General features: G+C 40.7%; 1 protein-coding gene across 1 annotated transcript in view; it reads right to left on the reverse strand.

Annotated features, from left to right (window-relative positions):
* Nucleotides 1-3,640: 3,640 nt before the first annotated feature.
* Nucleotides 3,641-22,850, reverse strand: part of man2a1 (mannosidase, alpha, class 2A, member 1) — a 30,679-nt gene continuing 11,469 nt past the window's right edge. The window contains exons 7-22 of the mRNA XM_028974590.1: nucleotides 20,625-20,811; nucleotides 19,600-19,777; nucleotides 18,121-18,320; nucleotides 15,257-15,442; nucleotides 14,922-15,036; nucleotides 14,616-14,683; nucleotides 13,491-13,656; nucleotides 13,163-13,396; nucleotides 12,728-12,850; nucleotides 11,778-11,892; nucleotides 9,650-9,783; nucleotides 8,238-8,379; nucleotides 7,907-8,040; nucleotides 7,423-7,614; nucleotides 5,716-5,829; nucleotides 3,641-5,477 (exon numbers count right to left, since the gene is read on the reverse strand). Coding sequence (XP_028830423.1) covers nucleotides 5,325-5,477; nucleotides 5,716-5,829; nucleotides 7,423-7,614; nucleotides 7,907-8,040; nucleotides 8,238-8,379; nucleotides 9,650-9,783; nucleotides 11,778-11,892; nucleotides 12,728-12,850; nucleotides 13,163-13,396; nucleotides 13,491-13,656; nucleotides 14,616-14,683; nucleotides 14,922-15,036; nucleotides 15,257-15,442; nucleotides 18,121-18,320; nucleotides 19,600-19,777; nucleotides 20,625-20,811 — 2,441 coding nt within the window. The 3' untranslated portion in view covers nucleotides 3,641-5,324. The remainder of the gene's footprint in view (nucleotides 5,478-5,715; nucleotides 5,830-7,422; nucleotides 7,615-7,906; nucleotides 8,041-8,237; nucleotides 8,380-9,649; nucleotides 9,784-11,777; nucleotides 11,893-12,727; nucleotides 12,851-13,162; nucleotides 13,397-13,490; nucleotides 13,657-14,615; nucleotides 14,684-14,921; nucleotides 15,037-15,256; nucleotides 15,443-18,120; nucleotides 18,321-19,599; nucleotides 19,778-20,624; nucleotides 20,812-22,850) is intronic.

Below are 22,850 nucleotides of genomic sequence, written 5' to 3' on the forward strand. Positions count from 1 at the left end.
TATATATTGTGCCTGTAAATTTCAATTGGCATGAGTTTCTTTATTGAAGGTTTTAACCATACTCTTTAAATTGATATATCAATATATATACATTTTTTGGGCAACATGAGAAATGATGACGCAATGATGATGGAATCAGATTAGTAGTCAAAGTCAAAATCAGCTTTATTGTCAATTCTGCCACATGTACAGGACATACAGAGAATTGAAATTGCGTTACTCTCAGACCCATGGTGCATACAAGTAACATTAAATACAACAATAACATTAAATACAAGGGTATAAAAATAAGCATAATATATAACATTTAAAAACACAATATACAAATAAGGGCACATGGTGGAGAGTGCAAACCACATAAACAATGTGAACAATGTAGAACAATGTGAACAATTGTGGCAAACATGGCTTTTCAGATGTTTCTGGATACCAGTTCTTTGGTCCAAGTACAAAAAATTGAGCAATTTATAAAATGTTTTGCTTTTTTTGTTAGTCTGAACAGTTGGTTTTTGTTATAGGGGGTTATGAGACCAACGTGGCAGACTCTGGCAAGGCTATTCTAATATTCCAGTAGGGGGAGACATGTACCCATCTGTTCTTCAAATCCAGAGTCATTATGGACTGAAACGTATGGGTACTGAAAGTTCTGCCCTTTAAGGTTTTGCACTGGTCAAATTCATAATGTGTTCTGTATGTGTGGACATTTGTCTGTTTGTTACCAATACATAAGCTGCTCAAGGGGGCTTTTTCAAAATCACGTTTTTTCAAATAGCTTATAAAAAGAGGATCATATATAAAGATTATAAAGACTACATATATAGTTTAGACATAATATAAATTAAACTGAACGTAATTACCTAAAAAACTATAAAGTTTGCTATACACTGAACAAAAAGGACTTGCTTGAAGAATGAGTTGATGAGACCTCAGTTCATGGTCCTATTATGGTTATAGAAGCATTTTCCCACTGTGATGCTTTGGCTAAGTGTATGATAAAGAATTTACATTACATTAACAATGACTTTGCTACATGAGCCATCAATCTGAATGACACAGGGCCTAAAAGTTATTTTAAATTAGCCATAAATAACAATAAACAGGGACATAATAATTATAATTAACGCTAAACCTAATTTTGAAAGTGGAACTACTGAATTGTATTCCTATTTGAGATGCTAAATGAATGCTGAAGGCTATAATTCCTTTATCCTTTACAACAATGGTGTGAAACTGGCCTGGGTTAAACAGGCCTGTTCCTGGAAATTGCCCTTTATAGCTGATTTCCCTGCCAGTTCACCCATAATCAGCTCAAGACTGGTGCTGTAATTTTGAGCAGTTGTTTTAATAAAGAGAATTGTATCGGGTTTTAGACCACAGGAATTGATGTTTGACAACTCAACAACTAATGGGAACTGTTCGCCAAAAGTGTAAATTGTCTGAAATTTCAACTGTTACCTACCATTTGAAACACATTGTTCAACCCATTTGTGAAGCTCTTGCTCAGTATTCATCCCATGTCCGAATGTAAGCTATTTTGATTGGTGGCCTATCAGCTGCAGAGATTTTACCTATGATCCTTCAAATAGATGCAACTGGCATCACAGCTCTTTTTATTCTAACCAAAAATTAAATATTCTTCTCTGCAATGACTGAACAGTAATTCCAATCAAGTGCCTTACATTTACAGTGCCTTTCTGTGTATCTTCTAGATAATTAGACATTATAATTTAATGCACAAGAATATTGGTGAATAAGGCTTTGATTTATTCACCGTTTGATTTAACCATAACCAGAAGAGACGATTGAAGAAATTATGATTGTGAGCTGTTCTTTGTCAGGCGGTCCTAGTCTTGTTGCTGAGTAACATTTCATTCTTACCATTGCTTAACTAGAATCTACTGACAGGTTGAAAGCACAGAAAGATGGAATTAAAACATTCTGTTGGAGGTCCTCCAGGAACACGATTAGGAACCTCTGTTCTATGTTACAGGCTGGTGTTGGTGTTGTAGATATAATTGCCTGCTGTGTGAACGGAACAGTTCATCTTGTGGCGACTGGCACGTATTCTGTCCCACTTCTGCTTTCCTCTGAATTCGATCTTATTCCAGCTCAGAGAGAAAAACAAAAAGTCCCAGGTGGGAAACACCCAGACCCATGCAGGATGAAATATCATCCAAATGAAACAAGACAAATTGCTCTGGTCTTGAAAAAAGAAGACACACCCATCGAACAAACAATAAAAAAAAAAAACACAGAGGTTGAATCTGATCTGAGTCCCAGCATTTTTTGTGTGTTTTTGTAAGTCAAAGTAAACTTGTTGTCCTTTTAGCTATATACACATCGACTTCATGGCTCCAGTGTACTTAAAGTACATAAAAAACGCACAACAAAACGTGCACACACACCGTGAAATTTGAGCACTGGGCAATGGTGCATATGGTGCATCAGCAGCCCCAAAGGTAAATACACATGCAAGTGCACCACAGTTACAATCCTCATGTTTTGTGTTTCAAGTATCAGCTTTACATTTAGAGCACTTAGCAGATGCTCTTATCCAGAGTATCAGCGATTTCAGGGACAGTCCCCCTGGAGCAACTCGGGCTGAAGCTCAGGGACACGATGGTCGTAAGTGGGACTTTATCCTGAACATGTAGGCCACTAGGCCACTACTATCATATATGCTTATATTTCATATAGCTTTGTAAAGACCATGTATTACAGATATAAAACAATACATGGAAAATATCAAATGATGTGGATAGTGGCACAGTAGCATTGACAGTAAAGAACAGTGAATAAGTCACGCTGGGTTAGCTGGAGTGTGTGTGACTGTTCCCTGGTCAGGGGGTTCCTGCCTCAGGGCTTCCAATAGCGATAGTGAGACTTCAGCTTCCCTGCGAATCTGACCTAGATTTGGAAATGAATGGGCCAACAGGATGTAGTTTTCAAGACTTCTATGCAGTACATGAAAAAGTCTTGATTGAATGTAGTCCTTTTGAACAAATCTAAATTCACACTAATTTGATTTCACTACCTATATTTACATATTTACATTTACAATATTTATCAGACGGCATTATCCAAATCGACTTACAATCAGGAACAGTCCCCCCCCTTGGAGCAACTTAGGGTTAAGTGTCTTGCTCAGGGACACAATAGCAGCAAGTGGGATTGGAACCTGGCTCTTCTGGTTCATAGGCAAGTGATCATGTAACAAATGTCCACCTTTCATGGCTTTCAAAACCTGTATAGTCATGAAGTTGATAAAAACAGATCAGGTAAGGGCACTTACCCTGTTTCAATACATTCAGTGATATTTAACAGTGTAGCAAAAAAAAAGTTTAGGGTGGCAAACTTGTTAAGATGATTAGTACACTACATAAACATTTAGCATGTAATTATGGTTCAGCAAACATCACTGGCCTCAATATGAGACAACAGTATTACCAGCCTAATTTGAAGAGTGAAAGTAGTGAAAGCAAAATAAATTACAGATTGGCTCTGAGAAGTAAGACCGTAGAGACTTATTAGGACTCAAAGTACATTTTAATCGAAGCATAACCACCACAGGCATTTTAATGTGATGTGACCGAGCTTCTGAGCAAGATCTGAAATAATGGCACGTCACTCAGACTCGATGTTTTTTTACTTTAATAAATCCTTCCACCATAAAAAAAAAAACATTCATGATTATTTAAAAATTTTACTACCCATTATATATACATAATTGTAACATTGGTATAAAATATTTCACCAATCAGCTACTCAACCAACCAAAAGGCATCAGAGGACAGACAGGATTCATGGACAAATTCACGTAGGGGAACCCAGCACTGACATTCAGACAGAGAGAAGGGCCAAAGTGTTCACTTATAATAAATAGCTCACACATCACAGTATCAACAGGCCCTGATACTCCTTCTTCAGACCTCTAGCATGTGCTTTATGTTGGACCCTCACTCTGTTCGAAAGGAACAACCTGGTTGCTCTAGTTACCTACAGCAAATAACCTCACTTGAAAGTAGATGGTTGCATAGTTGGTCTGCCAGTGCTTTGTTCAGCAGGAGTACGGTGCATAATGTTCACGACTCAGTCAGCATTTTCTCAGCAAATGGTTGGTCGCCACTAACAGCCTTTCGTAACTGTCTGAGTGAGAATTTTGCTGCGTGTTGAGTGTTGTGGCAACTGATGTAAAAACAGGGCACATCAACATAAAGACGATGAATTGTCAAGCAAATAACCAAAAAAAAGATTGCAACAGGTCAGAACAACAGCCCTGTTATCATTATCATGTTTGACACAAGGTCAAGACTCAGTATTAGTGACATTCACATTTGAATTCACATCAAATTTGACAGAACACACACGTAAAGACACAAAAAGATTCGGTAAGACACACAAAAATAAGGCACATACGCTTGTAATGAACTTTGGAACATGATTTCTTTGTGCTGTATCCTGATATAAGTGACATTTTCACCATATCTACGATGAGAGATTTTGTTGCATGTCTAACTTAGCATTTTACACCTGCAAATATTTTTAACCCACTATTTTTCTTCGCTCCAGGCAAAATTTGAATTTTCCCCACAACTCGATTAGCTAATTGCTTCAAATTATCATAAATTCCAGCTATGCGGCGTCTGCATCAAGGGTAACCCTGGAAAGAACAGGGTTTTGCATGTCTGACCATTTCAGCCACAGAGAAGGAGTTATCTCAGCATGGACTGGGAATATGAAATCAGGCTATTCTCCCAAAGAAAGCAGCCAGTCAGGTTATAAAAAAAAAAAAAAAAAAAAAAAAAAATCACAATCACATTTTGGAAAGAAAGACACATTTCACTAACACAAAATATCCAGACACAGTCTTTCCTTCTTGGCACAGTGAGAAATATACTACGATCAAGATTTTCCTAAAAGAAAATGATATTAGATTGCGCTGAAACCTGAGAGGGATGGACTGGGGTTTGCAGAAGGGTCTCCATATTGCACTTTGCAGCACTGATGTTCGGACTGATCAAACAGAATATACAGGGGTGTTTCTTATCTCACAAAGCTGCTTGTGTGTCCAGTGTGTGCTGCAGTTCTGACCCATTCAACTCAGAAAGGACCACAGCCACCTTTCCTACAGATTACTCTCCCAACCATACACACCACCATGACAGTCCTCGCAGCAGCTGGGTGAGATCCGTCGTTGGCATTGTGGATGGTTGGAACAGGAGTCTGCAGGGCACTATGGCCAGTGAAGAATGTCTGTAGTAGTACGGAAGCTCTCACGTTGGAGCACCAGGTTCCATGCGGCGAGAGCAGGATGGTGGCGGGCCTCAGCTGAGCTCCAGTCGGTACGTGCTGACCTCCATGGGCTTCAGGCTGACGTCCCGTGGGCTTTGCCCAGCCGCAGAGCCATGCATCAGGGTCAGACTTACTTGTGTGAGGCTCTTCACCATCAGCTCACTGAATAGCTTATCCAGGAAAATCTAACAATATAGATTGGGGGTTAGTCATGACAAAATTGTATTCCTGTTAAATTAATCCACCAAAAGTATTGTTTAATAATATGTAGAAACATTTCCCATGAATCTACATACATTAATTAAACCAGGCAATGGCCGACAAACTAAATACGCACCTGAAAAACATTTGGATTTGGATTTATCCTCACACAGGGATGCCGATTACAATTACATCTTTAGGGGTAGGCTAAGGAGGTCTTACCTTGCCACGTGTGGTTGTACACAGTAGCCCAGTGTTTCTGTTGGAGAAGCGACAATCAAAGCCTTTTCTGTGCAGAATCAAAGCAGCCTCTGCAGAAGGTCCTCCCCCTTCATCCTGCACAAGCAACATAGAAAGCGAGATAGTGAGGGAGAGGGAGACAGAGACAAGGAAAGAGAGTGGAGACACCGCTGAGAACTGAAGCACGCCACTGTTCCCCCGAACTACAGCCACAACACTGGCCCTATTATGCACCTTGTTCTCAAATCAGCTGCTCTCACATGGGACTTCCTGTTCTTCTTCCAGCACACTCAGCACTGAAGGACCTCCAGCAACAAAGCTGGAGTCTGGACCACCGGCAGCACCTGAGCTCTTCTTTTCAAACCCACATCAACCCATGGTGACACAGGTGTCACAAACACTTTAAATATTCATCAGCTTTATATTACACACCAAGCTAAGGTTAACTCATTAAGGCACTTCCTGGTACAGCCATGTGATAGCGTGTGAATCAGTGTTCCCATGACATCACTTTAAAAATGGCCATGTGCCTGGAGAACACAAGGGACAGAGCAAACACATTTGAAAACTTCTTTGTTACCAAATGTATGATTCCACCCCTTAAACAACAGCAGAACCTTTTACAAATTAACAAAACAGTCCATGAGAATTGGAATTGGGATAACTGTACAGTAGACTGCTGTTAAACCCACAAATGATCACACACAGAAAGCAGAAATATTCAAATGAGCAACACTTCCATATGTTTCCATATGTAAATAAATAAATATCATAAAAATTCATCAAAGAGTACACTGTTTTCACAGTTCTGTAATTGGCAGTGTTAATCAAAACTTTATACTGTGTATGGCAGTGAAAATTAAATAAATAATCCTACAAATCCTTGAATTGCTTTGAACTCTGTTTTTAATTTAATCTGCACTGGAGAAATCCAGCCTAGGGGTTTATTTTAATCAGACAAAGGATTCAGTCCCACCCCAATCTGGGAGCTTCATCATACAACTATGGCCCAGAGCCACGAGCACTTATCATTCTTCACTGGTGGATAAATGCAAAACACAGTATAATCTGTGCAAACGTTCATTAACAAAGCAAACTGTACACACAATGCTTACACTGATTATACTGCATAAAACGCTACATGCACGTGGGAAAAGACACCCTAAAAGACAAACACAATTATTTCACATTGTGCAAAACCGCTTTGAAAACTGGCCATTGCTTTTCAGTTAATTTAATTTAGGAGCTGAGAGGTTTATCTAAAACCAAAATCAGCGCCAAATTTGTTCAGATGATGAACACACAGGTAGATGCACATGTAGGGGGGGTCTTTTTAATTAATATTGGAACAAATTGGTGTGCAGATTCCCCCATCCCCTCCAGACGGACTTTGTTGACATGAAGATACTGCACATTAATCCATAGCTAACAATCTCAGCCAACATGCCATGGGTTAAGTCATTGTTTGGCACAGAGGAGTGAGCTTTTGAACAAGAAATTTGTTCAAAACACAGGGACGTTCAGGTCTGCAGTACTATACTAATTAATCCTTAATAAATCATATGGTGGGGCATAGAATGTCTTCATATAGATTAGGCATACCAGATACCACACAAATTACTCATGTTATATCATGTACACAAATGTGGACACAGAGAATCATTGATGGATTAAGTCTGTTTGTCTTACCTTGGACTGGATGGTGCGTAGATTGACCAGGTCGATGTCACAGGGCAGGGAGGAATGCAGGGGGCTGTAAGGTGACAGGGGGATGGCTGAGAAGTCCACGCTAGTTGCCATGGGAATAAATGGGTGGTTGAGGTATGTGAATGTTGTGTGACTGAGCAGAGATGGGAAACTGTTGGGATCGTTTTCATCAGCCTAGACACACAAACAGCACAGCACAAAACAGACCGTTCATTTGGTTTGAGATGGCCACCAAATAAAAATTTCACATGCAAGAAGAAGAATCGAAATGCAGACTCGTGGGTATTAAGCAAACAAACACACTATACATGTGTACATTTTCAGGTTTTTGGCAATCTGCTGCAATCCCAGCCTCATACAGCAGTGGTCAGATTGGGCAGGACAGCAATTGGCCAGGTATTATACAAGCTATTATCTATTATAGAAGCCTACAGGGTGGGTGTCGGTGAGGGTGTCTCCAGTTTACCTTCCCAGCTGGCGTCCTCTTTTCTAGCAGTAAGCGGAAGCAGTTGGCAGTGATCTTATTGTCCAGGACTCCCTGGCCCAAACCACGGTTATCATCTTGATTGAGACGTCGGTCCATTATGACCTCCAGTTGACCTGCAGGGGAGCATGTTGACAGGGTGCTCTTATCAGAGTCAATACCACAGCAGCAGAAAACTAAATTATAAATCAAATCGGTCCTCCAATGTGTTCAGAAAGTGTAACAAGCTCTCCGAACAAGTGGAAGGGAATAGCAAACGAGTGTGGCCACCACCATCAGAATATGCAGACCCGCTTCAAGCGTCCACGCTTACCGCTCTTCAGGCTGGCAGCTCCCAGAGCCTGGCCAGTCAGCAGGGTGAGTCTGGAGCCTGAGTCCTGTAGATATACCATGCTGCTCATAGGGTAGAAATTAGCCTGCAAAGGAAGTTTCCTCATTGTCTTCCTTGGCTGGATCTGCAGAGAGAGAGCGAGAGAGAGGGGGAGAGAGAGGGAGAGAGAGAGAGAGAGAGAGAGAGAGAGAGAGAAATATATAATAAGATTAAGAGCTTAGAGTATAGAGTAATAAACATTTATCTAGATACATTGTGGACAAACACGTGGACTGAATTTCTTTTTCATGTACAATAACATTGTTCTCAATGTTGGACTCGTTGGGGGTTTCAGGCCCAGCATTTCATAAAGCGGACTGTAGTCAAATAAATCCAAACTATTATAATATATTTTTACTTGAACAATCACATTTAGAACTTTATGCAGCATAGCATCAGTGTAATTTAAATTGATCAAAACATGCCAGAACAAATACTACTGATGAAGCATCCAACTTTATTTTCCCCAGTTTACTGTAATAGAAATAAAATTCCATTATCCATCCTTTGCTTTGAATTGATCCGAAAGGTCTGCTCAATTGATCCTTTTTGCCTGCAACGTGACTGCTGAAAGGCAAAGAAATTTAAAACAGCAGTAAACCCTTTTCTCTGTGGTTTCCCAATCCTGCTCCAGGGGAACCACTGCCCTGCATCTGGTGAATTGGATCTGGTTAATTGTGAAATGTTGTGGAATATAGACTGTATAGGTGAATAGAGACAGGGTTGGCATTGTTAGTATAACAGAACTTTTGATTAGATGCAACAAGATTTTACTGGGTCATATCACACACCAAGCTATGACTTCTGTTTAGTAGAAAAGTCTGAAATGTATAGCACATGACACCAAAGTGTCTGATTCATAACAGGTCAAAGTGCCATTCATAACAGGTCATTCTGGGAATAACAGGAGTATTTTTTAATGGTTTTATGTTTGTGTAACAGTGAGCTAAATATCAATCCATCCATGGACACCCTCTAATCAAAGTCAAGGTTGCAAATAAGCTTAAGACTATCCAAGCAGTCATAGAGCAAAAATCTCCGGTCAATCATGTTGCACTGGGGCCAATTGAACAACGTGACAGTGAAAATAAACTGAAATACCAAATCAACCAATTCCTACTTAAGGAAAACTGAACCCTCATAACAATAAAAAAGGCCCGAAGTGATTTATAATGACGAGCAACGAGCGTCGCTGTCTTTTTATCCACTCTGCGCCATGAGGAAATTAATTTGCTCCTGTAGCAAATCAAAGTGGAAGGAGATATTAAATATAATGAGACCAAATAAGTCTGCGAGTGGAGGGGGGGAGTTTGGGGTGGGGGGGTGGGGGTGCACAGCTATATATTAATAACTACCTGGAAGCCATTGTGGTCTGTAAAGAATCGATCCTTGCTGTTCAGGTCTGATGTTATCCTCATTGCAATTTCATGGTTGAATTCTCCCCTTATATCCACGGAGTTCGAGATCTCGACAGACTGACCCTCCACACCTGGGGCGACAGAGAGAGGAAGACATGAAGAGGAATCAGAACACAGCGGTTATTTTGGTCTCCCACACACATTTGACATTCATTTGGTAAGGAGACCATAATTACTGCATTAGAGCCTGGTCAATGATGCTTTCAGTCATGATGTGATTACAGTAATATCTGGAGTAATACTTATGATTGGGTTGGTTAGGATAGAATCCAAATGTAATGTAGGTAAATTGATTTTTTGATCATTAATTCCAAGCTGACTGAACAGAAGACTTTAAATGAAAATGTGTGACATGTGCATGAAACTGATAAATGTAACATAACACTGTACCATTATTGAGTTTGGAGTTTTGCATTATTATTCAATGTTTAATCAGTTTCCTTGTGATTATAGAAATAATGAGTCTGAAAGAAAATGTGTATCATCTGGACATATTATTTTGTAATGTATATAAGATCAGCATGAGGGAAAAAACACATTTAGTCTTTAACAGGAAAATCAGAAAGTCTGAAAGCTTTATTCCCAACAGGAGGAAATTTCCATGCAGGAAAATTAGTTTTCAGTCTAGCGAAGCAGGAAGAGCCTTTTGCAGTTTCTTAATCTAGTCTAAAATACATTGCACACCTAGTTTAATTAGTCTTCTGGGGGCACTGTGTGTTTGCCCCACATCTTCAGTAAAACAAACTAATAAATAACTAAATAAATAAATAAAAATAACAGGTTTTAACATGCAGGCTTTTCAAAGCTTCCCGACACCTTTCATGTGGAAAATAAAAAATCCAAGGTTATACATTTCCGCTTGTTAGAGAGAAAGAGAAGACCAGTTAAAGGGGATGCTAAATTAAGCATTCCCCAGTTCATGAAAGTGGGAGTGGACCGACTCAAAGCCTGACATGAAACACCAGTCACACTTTCATGCTCAGAGTTGGAGAAAGAGAAGTCAAATGGGGTAAAAATCCCTGCCCTTAAAAGATTGGCCTGGGGATAAGACAAGATCTACATATAAGCCACCACTTTACCTTCACCAACAAAAAGCCTTCCTCATGTTGTGAAACAAGAAACGTTCTAAAGGCCTAAGCCCCAGTGAAGCATGGTAGGGTTCATGCGAAGGCATTCTCTACCACTCGAGGAGCGGCTGGGGAGGGGTTCACCATAACAAACCCAGATCAAAATCCCACAGGGGGTTGTTAAGAAACTAGACAAGGTAGACTGTCTCAGTCTCCATCTTTCTAAACCTGCTGCCAGTCTAGTCATCTTTGCTGTGTGCACCTTCATCACTCATCGTTAACTAAAAAGTGTGCATGATGTAGGATGTAGGCATGGGTTTATGAACAGCAAGTTGTTTGGCACCAAATGTTCTTCTGCCTTCTAATAAAAACACACACCTCGATGGGTGACATTTCAGCAGTCACTTTTTTGGTGGGATGAATTTATACTTTGACAGAATCAATTATTTAGCATATATTAATATTTTAAAGTAAACAAATGCTAAATATAAAATGCATTCTATGAAAAGAAGAAAAAGAGGAGCAGTTTACGCTCTTCATAACATGATCAGAACTACTAGATTTCTAACCTGGAAGAATTTATGTTTGAAATAAGAGCTCACATTCACTTCCAGTTTAAGAAAAGGGCAAGTCTGAATCAGTCTGAATTATGAGTAAATATAAATAGCAAAGAAAAGTGCTCTCAAGGGTTTAGTGTTTAGCACCCAGGAAATATTTTAGAAGAGTGTTCCACCATGACTGAACAACTAGATACACGCAATGTAGAATTCACATCTTTGAACGCATCAGATGTCAAATAGACTCTGGAATTAGTTCTTTGTAACAATAAATCCCACCCAGAACTCAAACATAACAAATGATTGTTGCTTATAATTTGTAAAATGCAAATTTGTTAAACCGGTTCTAATAGTTCATGCTATTTGTCAGGTTCCCAACCATCTCCTAATACATGCATTCTCTCTCTCTCACACACACACACACAAACACAAACACACTACCTTGGACGTTGTAGAGCCGAAGTGTGTGTGTGATGTGCGTGAAGGTGGTGGTGACTTCTGAAAACACTGGGCCCTTAGTTACACGTACTACTGGTGCCTGGGAGGGAGTGTAGGGCTGCGGAGGGAAGAGAATATAAAATAAAACATATTGTAAAATAATAATTTTTGAATTGAAGGCACTTAGCATACGCCTTTATCCAGAGTGACTTACAATCAGTAGTTTCAGGGGCAATCACCCTGGAGACACTTATACCCCTTTTCCACTGCCCTGGTTCCAAATTTTGGTACGCTTTCCCCACAGATAAAGGTTTGGTGCCAGTGCCAGTGTCCACTGCCCTGGTTCCAAATTTTGGTACGTTTTCCCCACAGATAAAGGTTTGGTGCCAGTTCCCAAAAGCTTTGCTGGTCTAGTAGCGGGAACCCGGGATGTCACGCGCGATGTTCAGAGTGATCGGCAGCTTTAGAAGAGAAAATGGCGGAAAGCCAAAGTCTGGTAACACTGAGAGCTGAAGAAATTAAAGCTCTGCAAGCTATATGGATGTCCACAGAAAGTAAAAAAAAATTATCACTACAAGAACTTAATGTTGCTTAACACAAACAATCAAATTGTCAGTAAGCTAAAAAAAATGGAAGAAAGCCAGCAGGGACAAAAAGAAGGTGCTGTGAAAAAATGGCAGCAGTGGAGGTCCAAAAGATTTCTATTATGATATAATGGATTCGGTGCTTTCGGTTTAGTGGGCGTGACCTGTGACGTATTATAATGCGGCTCACACTGAGCTCCTGTCTAAAGTAAATATGCACCGGTTCTTGGTTGGTACCTGGCACCAGAACCAGTGTGGTGGAAAAGAGTTTTTAGGGCCAATTGTCTTGCTCAGGGACACAATGGCAGTAAGTGATGTTTGAACCTTCCGGGTCATAGGTGAATATTTTAATGAAGCGCAGGACTTTACCCTGGCCTCGCCATCAGGCAGGAAGAGGTATGCCCCACTCTTGTCTTTATTGCTGGTTGTGCCATACCAGGCAAACTCCACTTTGATTTGTTGCTCCAGCCCATCCTCTTTCAGCTTCAGTCTCTGGGAGATGACATGAAGGTAACATTATTACAACAATATGTGAGGGAATACAGGCAACAGCCACATCTCATTGCTGAGAGCTGCTGAGCTGAAGTGAAGTCTCTATGTTATTTTCTCCTCTGCTGGAGGTAAAATGAGGTTAATTTTTAAGCTAATTTGCATTTCTTTAACTTGTAGAACACAGCTCACAGGCAGAGAGGTCCTCGGAAACTGGCGTGAAGTTAGAGTGGGGGGGTGTGTGTGTGTGTGTTAAATGAAACACATTTAAGCAAATGTACAAATGTATGCAATATGCAAGAGTGTTTGCCTGACCTCCAGAAGTCCTGTGTAGGGCGAACTCCATAGCTGAATGTGTGCATTCTCGATGCTGAAGGGAGTGGTGGGGTCCTGGTGGGTGCTCACTCTGAACTGATGTGCCCCATTGACAGACAGGTGCTTACCCTGCTGCTGGAAGACATACTGGGCTGCTGCTGCATGAAGTTCCTGGCTCTCACTAAGCTGGTACACAGCAAGAGCAAGAGCAGGTACCTGGGCTACAAAAGACAGCTACACACACATACAGACACACATTAACAACATGCTTGTGCATGCATTTAACATCTGGGTGTGTGAGTGAGAGAATGCTATACAGTGTTCTTACCTGGAAAGCCTCAGTTGAAGCTCTGTTTGTTTCCTCCCACACTGCGCTGACCTGTGCAGTAACTGGGTGACCATGGGAATTCAGCACCTGGACCTTGTGTCTGTTCACATACACGGTCACCACTGAGGTCCTAGCCTGCTCAACTGGGTTGAAGATGACCAGTGATCTAAGGGCGGGGGAGGATGGTGCCAGTATGGCCAGAAAATAAACATAATGTGCAAAATGTATCGGCATTGGCATTCTCTTCATGTTCATTTAATTACTTTGTAGTTAAAGGTATTCTGCTCTGATGTAGTGTTGTTATTGCATAGTCCTTTCAACTAAATGGTCAGATATATTTAAGAGTAAAATTTTAATTTTCTTCAGCATGCGGGGTTCACTCAGCTCCACTCTAAAAAGTTTGCAGTGACAGCAAGAATCACTCTTGTAATGACCTAGTCATGGAAAAAACTTTTATTTTCTTACAAAAAGGTCAACTGTGACCCTGTGTTCACAGTCCTGCCTAAAGTACAACAGGAAGGGCCCGGAAAAATTAGCTACAGCGCACATGGTTTCCTGAAAAACAGGACATTCTGAGGAAAACTAATTCCCCAGGAAACTCACTGCCAGTTTGAACCAATGGTGAAAAAAGTACCTACTCAGCCATCCAAGATTAAAAAGCTCTAATCCTTCAATATTCCCAATACTAAAGAGACCCACCTGTTTTTACAAAATAAAATGCAATCAGATTATTGTTACTGATTTCCAGGTAATTACAGATGGAGGCTCAACATGAGAGCTGCCGCTTCCAAATTTGCATCCAAAGCTGCCAAATAAACTGGGCATTATTTCTGTGGACAGCTCATGCTGCAGGTACTTATCGCTCACTGGTGGGGGGACTTTTTTTTTTTTAATTATTTCTCTTTTAAATCACAGGAAGAAAATAAAAATATATTTAACAGATAAAAAATGCCAACACCCACTCCACAAATCACTGCTGTGTTTCATAACACTACACTAATAAAAAAATGAAATAAAATTCCATTTGTTTCCAGCAAAAAAAAAACAACATTAATTCTTTACATCTGAAGCCACTGATATTTGAATAAAGGAAGTAAAGAGACAAATGAAACAGATGAAACTTACATTGGGTTGGCACTGAGCTTAAGCACCGTCTTGCGTGGCAAGGCATCTTGGGCCGGCTGGATGTCATCCTGATGAATGTGAACAGACCAGTTGAAATGTGTCCCGGATGGTTAATAAAATGTGATGAAAATACCAAAATGGACTCCCAAATCCCCCACAGCACTGGAATTTTACAGAGTAATTACTGCCTCGCTTGAAAAGTTTAATATGTTCACGGAATATTTATGCAATCATATTAGCAAAAGCCTGATGAGAGTTTAAGCTCTCAGGTTCTCACGTCTGCAGATCTTGACAGGAGAGGCTCACCATTTGCAGGAAGAGATTGGAGGGGTCGTGACTGAAAGTTTGTTTGTCCTTCAGTATCAGCCAGTGGACAGAGCTGACCATCACTCTCTTTACGCTTAAAATGGATTTGAACAACCTAGGGCAAAATAATATTTTGGAGAGCCTTTAATCTTAGGGGAAATAGAAAAATATGACAGAATTAATATGCTGTAGACACTGGTATGATAAAATATTCTATTTCCAAGGAGACCATGTCATGGTTTTGATTAGTGACTTAAATTATGATTCGAATAGTCAATGTATGAACCAGTTCCATTTCACTCTGGCCTGCATTCATGCCATCCCAGCTCTGGTACCTGGTGCCATAGTCCACAACCACCCAGTCTTTCCCCGTGCCTGCAATGGCATCGTGGTGCTGGAAGAGGCCCAGGTTGCGTCTGGCTGCTGTCAGCAGCTTGTAGCTCTCCACAGCGGGGAAGTTGTTGGATTTGCCAAACCTCCGCATCTCTGCCAAGGCGAGAGAGTACAGAATCTCAGCAGCCCTGAGGTGGAAAAGGTGGGGAGGAGGGAAGAAGAAAAGAAAGTGTGAGACAAGTCACAATACAATCTTATCTTCAAGAAGACGGAACAGCTTCGTTCAAGCATAAAAACAAAATGACTTCTACAGACATTAAAATAACTGGGAAGGGAGAACTGGATGTGGATGTAGTGTGGAACATTCAGACATCAATGACTTCCCCCCACCCCAGGTTTAACGCTCTCATTTCTTGAAACTCTTGCTACTATGGTTACAGAGACTCATTTGGTACCCATGACGCCTTCATTCAAAACTATTAAAAACGTAGACTCACTGTGCATAGTTCAGTTTTAACAAGTATTAAATTAAATTGAGTTTTTAACTCTATAATTATATACTAAAATATTGCAATATTACCAATATTACCATAGTAACAATTCCAGACCTATTTTTTCTCCAACCACACAGTAATGAGTCATAAAAAAAAACAAAAAAACATACTAGAGCAAGTCACGGTTTATAGGTTAACCACATTAAGCATCTTCTAGTCATTCTGCAGAACTGCAGAAACGTCCACTGAACGTGGCAGTCCATTTCAAGTTCGTGCTGAACTTATCAACTTCATCTGCAATTTCCAAACTTTACTTTCAATGGTTCCACTGCCAAACAGCATAAATAATAAAAACTAAAAAGACAGCGGCCTGGCTGAGAAACAGTGATAACTTTATTACTGTCCTTGATGGTCATTTTATAACATGTCTTTTTAAAATCCTTTTAATGGATGACCAATGGGCTGGAGGGGGCATAAAGCTGACCAAGTTACTTCTGCCACCAGCAAAACAATTAGAGAAATGAATCACGATGGCTTTACAAGGAACACACACACACACACACAAAGAGAACTTGCAATGAAAGGGAGTGACCTTGTGTTGAGAACATCACTATCTGTCTGATTGAGGAAGGGCGGGGAGGGGAACTCTGGGCCTCCTGACAGCGGGAATCTCTACCTGCAGCTTAAAAGCGTCCATCACAGCACCAGAATTTATTTAATAGCTTTGCGGTGATCAACTGTTTTCCTGCACAAGCCCATCCGGCCCATCAAAATTAAAAATCGCTTGCCAGCATTCCCCCTGGCACAGGCTGTACATCGGGCCACCAGGGTCTCTGCACAATGAGCTGCAGGTAATGGAGGAGAGGAGAGGGGAGATGCGCGGACAATGCTGTCTTTCAGCACGGCCGATTTGCACTCCTCTCACGTTGCCTCTGCTGTGCGAATGTGTGTGCTGTGTGTATGGTGTCTGAGACCGAGCAAGACAGTCAGTGTGTGTAAATTTGCACTGCCTATGCCCGTCTGGCTATACTTTTTGTTCACTCTGTGCAGAGCCTGCAAGAGATGGCCTCATTACTGCAACAGCAGGGACAGTATCTCTAACACACACACACTCTCTATTGCACTCCTAACACACTAGTTGTGAAAAACTCTGGACACAAGCTGATTGGCCCCTTATTCCCTAAAACACATCCAAACAAAATCGATATGCATGAACAGAGTTCACCCCATATTCTAACACAAGGTCCTAGCCCTAATCTGAGTGCAGTGATGGAAACGGCTGACTGCAGTGATGGAAACCAATGGGGTTTAATGAAAGTGGCGCAGTCGACTGACCCCTGACCCAAAAAAAAAAAAAAAAAGTCCCACTCTAGATCCTCATATGGATTCATTCAGAAATGGGGCCAAACCACTTGGCCCCTGCCGCAGCACTGCTGTACCCATGATGCTTCACCATGGGACTAATTAACTGGACAGGAGTGGTAAATAAAGCAAAATGTCAACAGAGGCTGGGGAAAAAAGCTGATTAAGTGGCTCGATGGTGTTGAGCAAGGAGGCAGGCGCATGCCACGCTCACTCTGGAGTCTACTCTGAGGGAGCCGCCATGCTCGGTGCATGATCCTGCTCACTGGGTGACTGAGACCCGCCTTGACCACCATTCATCAGAGCGCTGCTTCACGAGTCTGCGCTGCGGAGCAGCATTTAAAGGCACGACATCTGCCACAAACAAAGGACAAGAGTTAATCTAAAGGTCAGTTCAGTCTGTATCAAAGCACAGACTGCTGTTTATTGGAATGAATGCAATGAAATGAAGCATTTTACAGAATGTCATTAAACACCTGCATAGTCAACCAAGGTCGGCCTGAAGGATCACGGCGCTGATTCTGAATGCAAACTAAAATATAGAAAATATGTTTTTGAACCCACCTAACTCAAAGCATGCAAAGCAAATTTCAGTCTCTTTTGAGCCAATGAAACACACATCAGTTTTCAAGGCCCTGTTTTTTAAATCTCCCCTGACGTTTGGGCAAGGTAGAGTGATTTAAAAATTAAACTTCAGAAACAAACAGAATGTTTCGTCCTATAGATCTGAGAAAGTCATAACTACCTGGCCCTATTAAAAACTGGCATTATCATGCATGTGGACAGATGTGTAAAACTGTGACCACTCAGACCACATCTGAAGGTGGTTCCTGAGCCACATTTAACGACCGCCTATAAAACTGACACACACACACACACACACACACACGCACACACACACACGTACAAGGAGTTAAAACAACACATTTGGTTGTAGCCAATTGAAGCAATATGTGTGTTTAGTTGAAGGTAAACAACGTACAATGTACAGAAATGAAGTCCATATCTACCTGAGGTGTGACTCCAGCACACGGTCGACACGCTTGTAGAATGGCCGGGAGGTGAAGTAGCCACTCCAGTAGTGATCGTCACGATCGGCATAAGTGAAAAAGTCCCCATTGACCACAGGAAGGGCCAAAGAGCCACTAGTGCTGCTGGCAATTGAACTCCGTAGGGCTTCAAAATAATCGGAGATGGTGCCAAACTGGGCCTATGCACGAAGAAAACAAGCAGTGATGATCAATACAAACCAAAACAAAATCAGAGTGTTGTGACTTGCAGACATATTTTATGTGTATTCTCATCTAGCAGCAGCTGTGTTCATTCTTAGTCAACTGGATCAAATTAATCATCAGATATTAAGCATCATCAGAAACTTTTTATGGGACATCAGCTGCCTGGGAGCTTTAAAAATCTCTGCTTTAGGGAAGAGTGTCAAAAATCCATTGGGGAGGAAAAACAATCATTGCATGTATGCTGAAGCTTGCCACAAGGAACACAAGAGAATGTAAGACTAAGTAGAAGGCAGCACTACGCTCTGCAGAGCCTCAAACTGCAGCTTTCTGTAGCCGCTGTCTGCGGCAATGCTTCATCCTGGGGACATCATCCATACATCCAACGTTGTGGGGATGCCGCGGTGCTTCGGGGGTGCATAAAAGTAGAATGAAAACGAATGAAGCAAGATGTAGAGAAATTACAGAGCAAAAATCTGCTGCAGTCTGCAGGAGCTGTAATTGCTGCCAGAACTGCATGGCAGGGAGAAAACAGGGGGGGAAAATGGGGAGAAATCCAAATTCAATCCATTCTGATTATGTGGTGTAACAAAATAAAACGAGTGGGAAATCAATGGCGGGCAAATGTTTCTACAGTCACTGTATTTATTATAGCAATCAAAGTGAAATGTGATTTCCTTTCTCATACTCCCTGTAAATATGCACCTCAGGTTTATATATTTTAAGACCAGATGTTAGTTCATAGATTAAAAACCAGTCAAAGGTTTAGATGCACCTACTCCTTTATGGGTCTTACATTTTTTACATTATCGAACTGAAAGACATAAAACAATTAATAAATATGTAATAAACAAAAAATAGCAAACAAAGCAAAAGCTGAGCATTTGTGTCTCTCCAAGGCAGGATGTTTTGCTGTGATTTCCCGTTCTTGGGTTCTCTCAAGCATCTGAAGTTAGACAACATGGATGGTTTCCAACAAGGTTTATGCTAAACACTTTCTTATCATTCACTCATGTTAATGAGCATCGCATGAGGCAGCTTTTGAGGATGACAATAGTGAACAAAGCTGCCATGAAAGTAAAAAGAGGAAAAATATTCAAACTACACTTTCTCATGCTACAAGATTGAAAATATGTTTCTTGCATTAGATTGTTCAACACTAGGCCTCCATCTTAGACTCCATAACTGCCACAGAGTAGGTGTGTACAAAATTTTGACTGGTAATGTACATCAGAAAAACATGGAAGTTACACACACCTTCACATGCAGCTCTGGGTGTGAGTTCATGTAGTCAAACAGCCTCTGGTAGTTTTGGAACTGCTGGTCCCACTCCAAGGCCTCAGTGTAGCGGAAATCATCGCCCAGAGGCACCAGAAGCACCTTGCTTTGGAACAGCTTGGACTTCTTCCTGTACTGATCCAGCAGCAAGTGAGCTCTGCGAATACAGACAGAATAATCAGGGGCTAGCAATAGGCAAAGCTTTTCATCTGTTTTAAATCATTCAACAGAACTGTATAAAACCAAAAAAGTCAGAATGAAGCATTACACTGCAGACTTGGCTGCAGGTACAATAATTGATTAAAGTATGGATGTCTCAAAAGTTTAATTTATGTCAATTAAAAAAACAAAAACCTTCAACTCTTTCATTTAACAACAAATCTAAAAACAAAGGCTTACATTTACTGCATTGTAAATAGCTCCAGAGTAAACAATGTGCTCATCTTAGTAGCTAAAACTAAAACTAGAAGGTGTGTTTTTCCAAAATCAAAGTGGCTCCAGTTGCAGTCCTGTGATGTGCAGTTGTAAATTTTTTTGCTTCAGATGTGATTCTGGAACCAAAACCTCATTTAAAATCCTTTGCTTAGTTGTTGGAAGCCAGCTGATGACTTTTATCTGATTTTTCATTGCTTAATTTGAAAAGTATTAAGACGTGCTAAATGTATCTCCTTCTGAGCAGTTCTGTAAGTTCTTAAAAAAAAAAAAATGTAAAGAAGAGTAAACAGCAAATCAGACTGAAATCTATCATGCAGAGATTGTTTGATCCTCTTCTACACAAAGAGCTCGCTCTCTCAGGGCAGGAGTGCCATCTGTTTGATTTGTTCTTCCCCTCTCTATTCCCATTATTGGCATAACCGAACAAACGGAGACTTTTGTTCTTTCTTCGTCTATACTGACAAGAAAAAAATGGGCTCTTGGGAAAGACAGGTCTGTCATAATAAAAAAATTAAAAATAAAAGGCTCCGCAGTGAAACGCAGCTGCGAAGGGCCATGTAAATACTCACCTCTCTTGGATGTTGTTGTCAGTGATGGCCTGCGGTGGGACCCTCCAGGGACAGCTAATGCGCCCTCCAGGGAGTCTCTTGAAGTCAAACTGGCAGCAGATTTTTGGGTCAGGGCCGCAGGTGTGAGGCACATCGTAGCTGTAGAAGGGCATCATGTGACACAGGATATCTGTGCTGGGATCCTTTTCTAAAGGGACAAGAGACACTTTTTTTTGGTTTATAGAGACAAAGGACCAAGGCCCAGCTGCATGCATGTTACTCGATATATGAGAATAATAAATGTGGGGGATTGTATATATAAAAATACAGCTACAAGATCACATATAATAAAAGGCACTCATCTGCCTTCTTCACAAACTCTGAAGAACAGGAGAGCTGCTGTTTGGCAGCTGAATATTTTACAAAAAGCCAAATGGATTTCCTGCGAGAGTGTGGACTCCACTGCTCTTGCAGGGGCTTCTCTAGCACACTGCAGTATCAGAACACCTGACACGTTACTGCATTATCAGCTTCTCTTTTCAGCATTTCCAGCAGCCACTCAAGGCTGTGGCAGATCTTCACAAAGATGGACACAAAACCAGTCAGCAAACCCAAAACGAGCAGTACTCAGACACTGTTTCAGAACAAAGCAGTGTTGATACATGGACTCTGGCTGAGTGGCAAGATAATTTGTGCTGGCACTGGCCATGCTCCCCTCTACTGCCGCCAAATGAGCTGTAATAGCGTGTACACAGTGCTGAAAGTGGCTTGGGTCCAGTGTTGGAGAACCATTTTAATCATTCTTTATGGATGTTTGTCAGAGTGGCTTGGTGGATCAGCCCCAGATGTTCCTCCATTACGGTGACAGGAGGAGAACTTGAAAACAGCGGCTGCACGCTCTGACACTTCCTCCCACTTGGCTTGTTGTTTTAAGATAAGCTGGCCTGCTTCCAGACATTCAGGGAACATTAGTTTTTCCAAATGTCCATTTGCTCTACTCAGTTCTTTTCCCATAAAAAAAAGGGAGCGGAACCAGGCGGTGCTGGGATTGTGAGCACAAAAAAACATGTTTGCATGCAAAGTCAATTGCACACAATTAAATATGTACATCTTATTAAGCAAATTAGATGCAGTGAGGTAGTATATTCATGTATTTACAGAGAAATGCCCAGTGGCAAAAAAAAAAAAATAATTACAAAAAAAAAGTTCAGCTGAACACTACATTCTAAGAGTAAAAATATACATTCATTGTCAAGGTTTCTAATTATTTCAAATAATTCCATTAAACGTCACAATTTCGGTTTCTCTTTTTTGACCATTTAAAAAATAAAACTCCATTGCACGTTTCATATCTACATGCTGGAATAAAAATTTCAGCAGTGTTTACTCACTGAACACTCAAGGCCAGTCAAGGTTCAATGACGTTGCAGGCAAAAAAAAGGTGGAGGGTGGGTAGTTGGCTCAGAATGCAAAGGAAAAAAAAACCTTAACCATGCCAGTAAGAGTAAACATTCAAAAAAATTAAAAACTGCAGAGCAGAAGGCCAGAGAGCAATTAACTAATGACAAACAAAATTCCCCCATTAGAGAACATTAAACATCACCCTGGCACAGTCACCCTGGCATGTGCAGAAAGGATCAGCGGGTGCCATGTCAGTGTGTCTCTTGCTGTGGGAAGCTGAATACAGGGTTTCTGCGGGTTTAAGGAAGCCAAATTTAAGACCCCTTTAATCAAATTTAAGATCCTTCATCTGGGATGTCAACTACATTTCTCCAAGGAGATTTTCTTGGCTAGAACTCTTCAAAAATACAGTATTAATTGTATTTTATCTTAAGTAATATAAATTAAAATATATATATATATAAATTAAAAAAATAATAAATTGGTATATTTTAAGAAAGAATTACTGCATATAGTAGTTTATAGAAACTGCTGGATATAAATGGGATATTTTAGGGATTTTGGTGCTGATACAAATTTGTATTTGTAGTTGCATTTTTAACTACAAGTTCGCCATCGCCCGACTCCATATCCATTCAATCCTGGGCTGCTGTGACGTCACACATATGACTTGTGGGCTGTTGTGCGGGGTGCATTAGCAGCTGCGCTGCTATATGCAAAAAAAACAATCACAAAACAAATTTACAAGCATCGGATCATATGAAAAAGGATAGATGCAACGGACCAGAAGTTTGTGTTTGCAGACTGCTCATTTACTGCACAAGTTCGACCACACTGAAAAGATAG

The sequence above is a fragment of the Denticeps clupeoides genome, chromosome 3 (genome assembly GCF_900700375.1).
Source record: "Denticeps clupeoides chromosome 3, fDenClu1.1, whole genome shotgun sequence".
Taxonomy (NCBI): Eukaryota; Metazoa; Chordata; class Actinopteri; order Clupeiformes; family Denticipitidae; genus Denticeps; species Denticeps clupeoides.